The following is a 12,586-nucleotide window of genomic DNA, read 5'->3' on the forward strand; positions in this document are numbered from 1 at the left end:
TAATATCAAAATCTAGGTCAAAATATATTTAAGTCTTTGAATTAACTCAAAACACATGTACAGTACAGTAACTAAAAAATACATAATTTTCAAAATTTGAACAGTTGTTGTTCAACATTTTCTGAAAACTTTTTTTTTCCCAGCAAATTTTATTGACAATGATTTTGAATGCCAAATGAATTGAACAACAAGCAAAGCCTATATAAGTTCACTCTCTGTTTTCTGTCATTCTATAACCTAGGAATCAATTTAAATTAAACCCCACATGAATGCTTAAATGTTTATGATACAAATGAGCACAACTGGGCTCAGTTTCACAAACATTCCTTCAATTAAAAGCATTACAGATTCTAAGGAAAGTTCCTTAACTTAAGATTTTTCCTTAACTTCTGAGTAATGCTTTCCTCTAGGGAATTTTAAGTGAAGTAATGTTTGTAAAACTGGGCCCTGGTGGGCTTTGACGACAGGAGTTAGACATCAGTGAACAATTCTAGTTATGTTGATGTTTTAGTTGTAGCCTTACCGTCTGGGTGGGACTTGATCTTCCCGGTATAAAACATTAGGTTCTCTGTTAGCTCCGGATGGTCTTTTTTCCCCTGTAACAAGGTGTATTGAAAGGTTAAAACAGATATTCACCACACTTTTTAAAATCGTCCATTATGTATATTTATCACATTGAAGGACACCCAATATTTATTGATCTATCCAACAAAACAAATATCCATCACTGATTTCTATCATAGGTTCTAAATTCATTGACGTTTAGAACCGACTTTCACACAGGTAGGTATGATTTATATAAATACAATGTATAATAACTTCATGTATTTCTAATCATTACCTCACTGTCGCAGTGAAAGCTGAATTGGTGTAGAATCAGATTTCATAACACTGTGTCACAACTGAAATTTCTGTGTTGTCAAACTGCATAATCCAATTAAATGAAATCTTTCAAACCTTCTGTTTCAATTATTATCCTTTTCTGTAAAGTTTAAAAGATTTTACTTACTAGATACTCTTTTCTGTAAAGTTTAAATAATCATACTTACTAGATTTCCTTTCCTGTAAAGCTTATACAGATAATACTTACTGGATTTCCTTTTCTGTATAGTTTATACAGATAATACTTACTGGATTTCCTTTTCTGTATAGTTTATACAGACAATACTTACTGGATTTCCTTTTCTGTATAGTTTATACAGATAATACTTACTGGATTTCCTTTTCTGTATAGTTTATACAGATAATACTTACTGGATTTCCTTTCCTGTATAGTTTATACAGATAATACTTACTGGATATCCTTTCCTGTATAGTTTATACAGATAATACTTACTGGATATCCTTTCCTGTATAGTTTATACAGATAATACTTACTGGATATCCTTTCCTGTTTATAGTTTATACAGATATACTTATGGATTCCTCTGTATAGTTTATACAGATAATACTTACTGGATATCCTTTCCTGTATAGTTTATACAGATAATACTTACTGGATATCCTTTTCTGTATAGTTTATACAGATAATACTTACTGGATTTCCTTTCCTGTATAGTTTATACAGATAATACTTACTGGATTTCCTTTTCTGTATAGTTTATACAGATAATACTTACTGGATATCCTTTCCTGTATAGTTTATACAGATAATACTTACTGGATATCCTTTCCTGTATAGTTTATACAGATAATACTTACTGGATATCCTTTCCTGTATAGTTTATACAGATAATACTTACTGGATATCCTTTTCTGTATAGTTTATACAGATAATACTTACTGGATATCCTTTCCTGTATAGTTTATACAGATAATACTTACTGGATTTCCTTTCTGTATAGTTTATACAGATAATACTTACTGGATATCCTTTTCTGTATAGTTTATACAGATAATACTTACTGGATTTCCTTTTCTGTATAGTTTATACAGATAATACTTACTGGATATCCTTTTCTGTATAGTTTATACAGATAATACTTACTGGATTTCCTTTTCCTGTATAGTTTATACAGATAATACTTACTGGATATCCTTTTCTGTATAGTTTATACAGAGTAATACTTACTGGATTTCCTTTCCTGTATAGTTTATACAGATAATACTTACTGGATATCCTTTCCTGTATAGTTTATACAGATAATACTTACTGGATTTCCTTTTCTGTATAGTTTATACAGATAATACTTACTGGATATCCTTTTCTGTATAGTTTATACAGATAATACTTACTGGATATCCTTTCCTGTATAGTTTATACAGATAATACTTACTGGATTTCCTTTCCTGTATAGTTTATACAGATAATACTTACTGGATATCCTTTCCTGTATAGTTTATACAGATAATACTTACTGGATTTCCTTTCCTGTATAGTTTATACAGATAATACTTACTGGATATCCTTTTCCTGTATAGTTTATACAGATAATACTTACTGGATATCTTTTCTGTATAGTTTATACAGATAATACTTACTGGATATCCTTTTCTGTATAGTTTATACAGATAATACTTACTGGATATCCTTTCCTGTATAGTTTATACAGATAATACTTACTGGATTTCCTTTCCTGTATAGTTTATACAGATAATACTTACTGGATATCCTTTCCTGTATAGTTTATACAGATAATACTTACTGGATATCCTTTCCTGTATAGTTTATACAGATAATACTTACTGGATATCCTTTTCTGTATAGTTTATACAGATAATACTTACTGGATATCCTTTCCTGTATAGTTTATACAGATAATACTTACTGGATATCCTTTTCTGTATAGTTTATACAGATAATACTTACTGGATATCCTTTTCTGTATAGTTTATACAGATAATACTTACTGGATATCCTTTCCTGTATAGTTTATACAGATAATACTTACTGGATATCCTTTCCTGTATAGTTTATACAGATAATACTTACTGGATATCCTTTTTCTGTATAGTTTATACAGATAATACTTACTGGATATCCTTTCCTGTATAGTTTATACAGATAATACTTACTGGATATCCTTTCCTGTATAGTTTATACAGATAATACTTACTTGATATCCTTTCCTGTAAATTATACAGATAATACTTACTGGATATCCTTCCCTGTATAGTTTATACAGATAATACTTACTGGATATCCTTTTCTGTATAGTTTATACAGATAATACTTACTGGATATCCTTTTCTGTATAGTTTATACAGATAATACTTACTGGATATCCTTTCCTGTATAGTTTATACAGATAATACTTACTGGATATCCTTTCCTGTATAGTTTATACAGATAATACTTACTGGATATCCTTTTCTGTATAGTTTATACAGATAATACTTACTGGATATCCTTTTCTGTATAGTTTATACAGATAATACTTACTGGATATCCTTTCCTGTATAGTTTATACAGATAATACTTACTGGATATCCTTTCCTGTATAGTTTATACAGATAATACTTACTGGATATCCTTTCCTGTATAGTTTATACAGATAATACTTACTGGATATCCTTTCCTGTATAGTTTATACAGATAATACTTACTGGATATCCTTTCCTGTATAGTTTATACAGATAATACTTACTGGATATCCTTTTCTGTATAGTTTATACAGATAAACTTACTTTTACTAGTTTATACAGAAATATTACTGGATATCCTTTTTCTGTATAGTTTATACAGATAATACTTACTGGATATCTTTTCTGTATAGTTTATACAGATAATACTTACTGGATATCCTTTCTGTATAGTTTTATACAGATAATACTTACTGGATATCCTTTCCTGTATAGTTTATACAGATAATACTTACTGGATATCCTTTCCTGTATAGTTTATACAGATAATACTTACTGGATTTCCTTTTCTGTATAGTTTATACAGATAATACTTACTGGATATCCTTTCTGTATAGTTTATACAGATAATACTTACTGGATATCCTTTCCTGTATAGTTTTATACAGATAATACTTACTGGATATCCTTTCCTGTATAGTTTATACAGATAATACTTACTGGATATCCTTTCCTGTATAGTTTATACAGATAATACTTACTGGATATCCTTTCCTGTATAGTTTATACAGATAATACTTACTGGATATCCTTTTCCTGTATAGTTTATACAGATAATACTTACTGGATATCCTTTCCTGTATAGTTTATACAGATAATACTTACTGGATATCCTTCCCTGTATAGTTTATACAGATAATACTTACTGGATATCCTTTTCTGTATAGTTTATACAGATAATACTTACTGGATATCCTTTCCTGTATAGTTTATACAGATAATACTTACTGGATATCCTTTCCTGTATAGTTTATACAGATAATACTTACTGGATATCCTTTCCTGTATAGTTTATACAGATAATACTTACTGGATATCCTTTCCTGTATAGTTTATACAGATAATACTTACTGGATTTCCTTTTCTGTATAGTTTATACAGATAATACTTACTGGATTTCCTTTTCTGTATAGTTTATACAGATAATACTTACTGGATTTCCTTTCCTGTATAGTTTATACAGATAATACTTACTGGATATCCTTTCCTGTATAGTTTTTATACAGATAATACTTACTGGATATCCTTTCCTGTATATTGTTTATACAGATAATACTTACTGGATATCCTTTCCTGTATAGTTTATACAGATAATACTTACTGGATATCCTTTCCTGTATAGTTTATACAGATAATACTTACTGGATATCCTTTTCTGTATAGTTTATACAGATAATACTTACTGGATATCCTTTCCTGTATAGTTTTATACAGATAATACTTACTGGATATCCTTTCCTGTATAGTTTATACAGATAATACTTACTGGATATCCTTTCCTGTATAGTTTATACAGATAATACTTACTGGATTTCCTTTCCTGTATAGTTTATACAGATAATACTTACTGGATTATCCTTTCCTGTATAGTTTATACAGATATATACTTACTGGATATCCTTTTCTGTATAGTTTTTATACAGATAATACTTACTGGATATCCTTTTCTGTATAGTTTATACAGATAATACTTACTGGATATCCTTTCCTGTATAGTTTATACAGATAATACTTACTGGATATCCTTTCCTGTATAGTTTATACAGATAATACTTACTGGATTTCCTTTCCTGTATAGTTTATACAGATAATACTTACTGGATATCCTTCCTGTATAGTTTATACAGTTAATACTTACTGGATTTCCTTTCTGTTTAGTTTATACAGATAATACTTACTGGATATCCTTTTCCTGTATAGTTTATACAGATAATACTTACTGGATATCCTTTCCTGTATAGTTTATACAGATAATACTTACTGGATTTCCTTTCCTGTATAGTTTATACAGATAATACTTACTGGATATCCTTTTCTGTATAGTTTATATACAGATAATACTTACTGGATATCCTTTCCTGTATAGTTTATACAGAAATGTATTACTGGATAATCCTTTCTGTATAGTTTATACAGATAATACTTACTGGATATCCTTTTCTGTATAGTTTATACAGATAATACTTACTGGATATCCTTTTCTGTATAGTTTATTACAGATAATACTTACTGGACAATCCTTTCCTGTATAGTTTATACAGATAATACTTACTGGATATCCTTTTCTGTATAGTTTTATACAATATACTGTTATCCTTTCTGTATAGTTTTATCCGAGATAATTCCTGGATATCCTTTCCTGTATAGTTTATACAGATAATACTTACTGGATATCCTTTCCTGTATAGTTTATTACAGATAATACTTACTTACTGGATTTCCTTTCCTGTATAGTTTATACAGATAATACTTTACTGGATATACTGGATTTCCTTTCCTGTATAGTTTATACAGATAATACTTACTGGATATCCTTTTCTGTATAGTTTATACAGATAATACTTACTGGATATCCTTTCTGTATAGTTTATACAGATAATACTTTTACTGGATATCCTTTCCTGTATAGTTTTTATACAGATAATACTTACTGGATATCCTTTCCTGTATAGTTTATACAGATAATACTTACTGGATATCCTTTCCTGTATAGTTTATACAGATAATACTTACTGGATTTCCTTTTCTGTATAGTTTATACAGATAATACTTACTGGATATCCTTTTCTGTATAGTTTATACAGATAATACTTACTGGATTTCCTTTTCTGTATAGTTTATACAGATAATTACTTACTGGATATCCTTTTTTGTATAGTTTATACAGATAATACTTACTGGATTTCCTTTCCTGTATAGTTTATACAGATAATACTTACTGGATTATCCTTTCCTGTATAGTTTATACAGATAATACTTACTGGATATCCTTTCCTGTATAGTTTATACAGATAATACTTACTGGATTTCCTTTCCTGTATAGTTTATACAGATAATACTTACTGGATCCTTCCTTTCTGTATAGTTTATACAGATAATACTTACTGGATTTCCTTTTCTGTATAGTTTATACAGATAATACTTACTGGATATCCTTTTCTGTATAGTTTATACAGATAATACTACTTACTGGATTTCTTTTCTGTCCTGTATAGTTTTATACAGATAATACTTACTGGATATCCTTTTCTGTATAGTTTATACAGATAATACTTACTGGATATCCTTTCCTGTATAGTTTTATACAGATTAATACTTACTGGATATCCTTTTCTGTATAGTTTATACAGATAATACTTAATACTTACTGTTTATAAGTATATCCTTTCCTGTATAGTTTATACAGATAATACTTACTGGATATCCTTTTCTGTTTATACAGATAATACTTACTGGATATCCTTTCCTGTATAGTTTTATACAGATAATACTTACTGGATTTCCTTTCCTGTATAGTTTATACAGATAATACTTACTGGATATCCTTTTCCTGTATTTTTATACAGATAATACTTACTGGATATTTTCCTTTCTGTATAGTTTATTACAGATAATACTTACTGGATATCCTTTTCCTGTTTAGTTTATACAGATAATACTTACTGGATTTCCTTTCCTGTATAGTTTATACAGATAAGATAATACTTACTGGATTTCCTTTCCTGTATAGTTTATACAGATAATACTTACTACTGTTTATACAGATAATACTTACTGGATTTCCTTTTCTGTATAGTTTATACAGATAATACTTACTGGATATCCTTTTCTGTATAGTTTATACAGATAATACTTACTGGATATCTTTTCTGTATAGTTTTTATACAGATAATACTTACTGGATATCCTTTTCTGTATAGTTTATACAGATAATACTTACTGGATATCCTTTCTGTATATATTTTTATACAGATAATACTTACTGGATATCCTTTCCTGTATAGTTTATACAGATAATACTTACTGGATTTCCTTTTCTGTATAGTTTATACAGATAATATTTACTGGATATCCTTTTTTGTATAGTTTATACAGATAATACTTACTGGATTTCCTTTCCTGTATAGTTTATACAGATAATACTTACTGGATTTCCTTTCCTGTATAGTTTATACAGATAATACTTACTGGATATCCTTTTCTGTATAGTTTATACAGATAATACTTACTGGATATCCTTTTCTGTATAGTTTATACAGATAATACTTACTGGATATCCTTTCCTGTATAGTTTATACAGATAATACTTACTGGATATCCTTTTCTGTATAGTTTATACAGATAATACTTACTGGATTTCCTTTTCTGTATAGTTTATACAGATAATACTTACTGGATATCCTTTTCTGTATAGTTTATACAGATAATACTTACTGGATATCCTTTCCTGTATAGTTTATACAGATAATACTTACTGGATATCCTTTCCTGTATAGTTTATACAGATAATACTTACTGGATATCCTTTTCCTGTATAGTTTATACAGATAATACTTACTGGATATCCTTTTCTGTATAGTTTATACAGATAATACTTACTGGATATCCTTTTCTGTATAGTTTATACAGATAATACTTACTGGATATCCTTTTCTGTATAGTTTATACAGATAATACTTACTGGATATCCTTTTCTGTATAGTTTATACAGATAATACTTACTGGATTTCCTTTCCTGTATAGTTTATACAGATAATACTTACTGGATATCCTTTCCTGTATAGTTTATACAGTATAATACTTACTGGATATCCTTTTCTGTATAGTTTATACAGATAATACTTACTGGATTTCCCTGTATAGTTTATACAGATAATACTTACTGGATATCCTTTCCTGTATAGTTTATACAGATAATACTTACTGGATTTCCTTTCCTGTATAGTTTATACAGATAATACTTACTGGATATCCTTTCCTGTATAGTTTATACAGATAATACTTACTGGATATCCTTTTCCTGTATAGTTTATACAGATAATACTTACTGGATATCCTTTTCTGTATAGTTTATACAGATAATACTTACTGGATTTCCTTTTCTGTATAGTTTATACAGATAATACTTACTGGATATCCTTTCCTGTATAGTTTATACAGATAATACTTACTGGATTTCCTTTTCCTGTATAGTTTATACAAATAATACTTACTGGATATCCTTTTCTGTATAGTTTATACAGATAATACTTACTGGATATCCTTTTCTGTATAGTTTATACAGATAATACTTACTGGATATCCTTTCCTGTATAGTTTATACAAATAATACTTACTGGATATCCTTTTCTGTATAGTTTTATACAGATAATACTTACTGGATATCCTTTCTGTATAGTTTATACAGATAATACTTACTGGATATCCTTTCCTGTATAGTTTATACAGATAATACTTTACTGGATATCCTTTTCTGTATAGTTTATACAGATAATACTTACTGGATATCCCTGTATAGTTTATACAGATAATCTTACTGGATATCCTTTCCTGTATAGTTTATACAGATAATACTTACTGGATATCCTTTTCTGTATAGTTTATACAGATAATACTTACTTATCCTTTTCTGTATAGTTTATACAGATAATACTTACTGGATATCCTTTCTGTATAGTTTATACAGATAATACTTACTGGATATCCTTTCCTGTATAGTTTATACAGATAATACTTACTGGATATCCTTTTCCTGTATAGTTTATACAGATAATACTTACTGGATATCCTTTCTGTATAGTTTATACAGATAATACTTACTGGATATCCTTTCCTGTATAGTTTATACAGATAATACTTACTGGATATCCTTTCCTGTATAGTTTATACAGATAATACTTACTGGATATCCTTTTCTGTATAGTTTATACAGATAATACTTACTGGATATCCTTTTCTGTATAGTTTATACTACTTACTGTATAGTTTATACAGATAATACTTACTGGATATCCTTTCCTGTATAGTTTATACAGATAATACTTACTGGATATCCTTTCCTGTATAGTTTATACAGATAATACTTACTGGATATCCTTTCCTGTATAGTTTATACAGATAATACTTACTGGATATCCTTTTCTGTATAGTTTATACAGATAATACTTACTGGATATCCTTTCCTGTATAGTTTATACAGATAATACTTACTGGATATCCTTTTCTGTATAGTTTATACAGATAATACTTACTGGATTTCCTTTCCTGTATAGTTTATACAGATAAGGACACCCTAATTATACAGATAATACTTACTGGATATCCTTTCCTGTATAGTTTATACAGATAATACTTACTGGATATCCTTTCCTGTATAGTTTATACAGATAATACTTACTGGATATCCTTTCCTGTATAGTTTATACAGATAATACTTACTGGATATCCTTTCCTGTATAGTTTATACAGATAATACTTACTGGATATCCTTTCCTGTATGTATAGTTTATACAGATAATACTTACTGGATATCCTTTTCTGTATAGTTTATACAGATAATACTTACTGGATATCCTTTCCTGTATAGTTTATACAGATAATACTTACTGGATATCCTTTCCTGTATAGTTTATACAGATAATACTTACTGGATATCCTTTCCTGTATAGTTTATACAGATAATACTTACTGGATATCCTTTCCTGTATAGTTTATACAGATAATACTTACTGGATATCCTTTCCTGTATAGTTTATACAGATAATACTTACTGGATATCCTTTCCTGTATAGTTTATACAGATAATACTTACTGGATATCCTTTCCTGTATAGTTTATACAGATAATACTTACTGGATATCCTTTCCTGTATAGTTTATACAGATAATACTTACTGGATATCCTTTTCTGTATAGTTTATACAGATAATACTTACTGGATATCCTTTCCTGTATAGTTTATACAGATAATACTTACTGGATATCCTTTCCTGTATAGTTTATACAGATAATACTTACTGGATATCCTTTCCTGTATAGTTTATACAGATAATACTTACTGGATTTCCTTTCCTGTATAGTTTATACAGATAATACTTACTGGATATCCTTTCCTGTATAGTTTATACAGATAATACTTACTGGATATCCTTTTCTGTATAGTTTATACAGATAATACTTACTGGATATCCTTTTCTGTATAGTTTATACAGATAATACTTACTGGATATCCTTTCCTGTATAGTTTATACAGATAATACTTACTGGATATCCTTTTCTGTATAGTTTATACAGATAATACTTACTGGATATCCTTTCCTGTATAGTTTATACAGATAATACTTACTGGATATCCTTTCCTGTATAGTTTATACAGATAATACTTACTGGATATCCTTTCCTGTATAGTTTATACAGATAATACTTACTGGATATCCTTTCCTGTATAGTTTATACAGATAATACTTACTGGATATCCTTTTCTGTATAGTTTATACAGATAATACTTACTGGATATCCTTTCCTGTATAGTTTATACAGATAATACTTACTGGATATCCTTTCCTGTATAGTTTATACAGATAATACTTACTGGATATCCTTTCCTGTATAGTTTATACAGATAATACTTACTGGATATCCTTTTCTGTACTGCTCTGTATCCTTATCACTCCATTTCCTGAAGAACGATGCACCAAACATGTGTCTATTTCCCTGAAATAAACAGAGATGTTATAAATTTACTGCTACATGATTATCAACTTATACATAGGTACAATGTTGTTAGAATTAAAGTAAAGAACGATTATTGGCTATCAACACCAGCAGCAAGAATATAGAATTAACTGGGAGATAAGATTTGTTACACAGAGAAGGGGAGGGGGGGTGGAACCAAATATATCACATAAATATTACATTGCAGTGTAACAGGAGAGGAGAAAATATAGCGGCCAGACCAGGATTCGAACTCAGGACCCCCCAAACACTAGCTGAGTGCTCTACCGACTGAGCTACCTGGTCACCGATGATCGACCCAGTCCAATCCCGCTACACTCCTCCTTCCTTTCTGGAAGTCTTCGCCCTCAAAGACATACAAGACCCTTCCAAACACCACCACCGTGGATTATTTAGTTGGGCGCCAATTTTGTAACAGGGGAGGAGAAAATGTAGCGGTTAGACCAGGATGTGAACAGGAGTAGTTAAACATTTTTATCATTTAAAAAAAATAATTATAACACTTTGAAAATTAAAAGCTATGGAATGCAGTCAAAATATCCATCAAGCAAAGCAATCTCTCCCTGGGAGAGATTGCAAGCAAAGCAATCTCTCCCTGGGAGAGATTGCAAGCAAAGATGAGCACAAGGAACCATGACATCACATCACGTAAATAAATGGAATGAAATCATAGGATTCACATATGCGGCACTCCAGGCCTTGCATGGACACGGAGAAATCCAAATCTTTGAGTTTATGTTAGACAATTATTATATCATACACTTTTATAGTTTTAAGTACATCTTTTTATTTCTAAAATATGTCTTTTACATAAATAGAAAATAAGTAAAATAAGTAGGCCCAGCGCTAAATTGCTCTTCCCATGCTGTGCATGATTCATATTAATTATATCTCATAAATAGATTACGTCTTTTAAGTATTTTCATTTCAAAATATTTTATTAACGAATACAAGATATACATACTTTTAAGTATTTCACCATGTAATGGTAATTATGCTTCAACAATACAATTTATGTTACATTGTTTGTACAGTGTATATTGTACGTTCAAACAATTTTGCAGTTTTGAAAAGCATAATATGATATACATTATTTTAGAATTATTGTTATTTCAGACGTCTATAAAATATTAAAACTCGCCTGTATGCTGTCTATCGCTTGCAGTAGTTATGGCTATAAGACAAACAACTTTCGGTTTGACGGATCGATAAACGATGAGATATCGATGTACAATGTGTATTTACCCCACGTTTTCTGTGAGTTGGCGAATCTTCATCACTCATGTTGTTGCCCATTTTTGTCTGTTTGTCACGGTATGAGACTGCTTCTTCAGTCGAGGAAGTCTTATTTCTTTTGCTAGACTTTGACATTGCACCATCAATCGACAAAACGAAACCGGAAGTGAACCATTTTACCTTGGATAAAATTTTCGTACTTCGTTAGCATTAGGTATCGAGTCATTTGCAATTCAATAAGTAAATGAATAGCC

The 12,586-nt window shown here is 29.4% G+C and overlaps 1 protein-coding gene across 1 annotated transcript in view; it reads right to left on the reverse strand.

Moving 5' to 3' along the window:
- The window catches only part of LOC138329641 (opioid growth factor receptor-like protein 1), a 32,258-nt gene extending 19,743 nt beyond the window's left edge, over positions 1-12,515 (reverse strand). The window contains exons 1-3 of the mRNA XM_069276758.1: positions 12,342-12,515; positions 10,995-11,075; positions 524-596 (exon numbers count right to left, since the gene is read on the reverse strand). Of these exons, the coding sequence (XP_069132859.1) occupies positions 524-596; positions 10,995-11,075; positions 12,342-12,467 (280 nt within the window). The 5' untranslated portion in view covers positions 12,468-12,515. The remainder of the gene's footprint in view (positions 1-523; positions 597-10,994; positions 11,076-12,341) is intronic.
- Positions 12,516-12,586: the final 71 nt, after the last annotated feature.

The sequence above is a fragment of the Argopecten irradians genome, chromosome 8 (assembly GCF_041381155.1).
Source record: "Argopecten irradians isolate NY chromosome 8, Ai_NY, whole genome shotgun sequence".
Taxonomy (NCBI): Eukaryota; Metazoa; Mollusca; class Bivalvia; order Pectinida; family Pectinidae; genus Argopecten; species Argopecten irradians.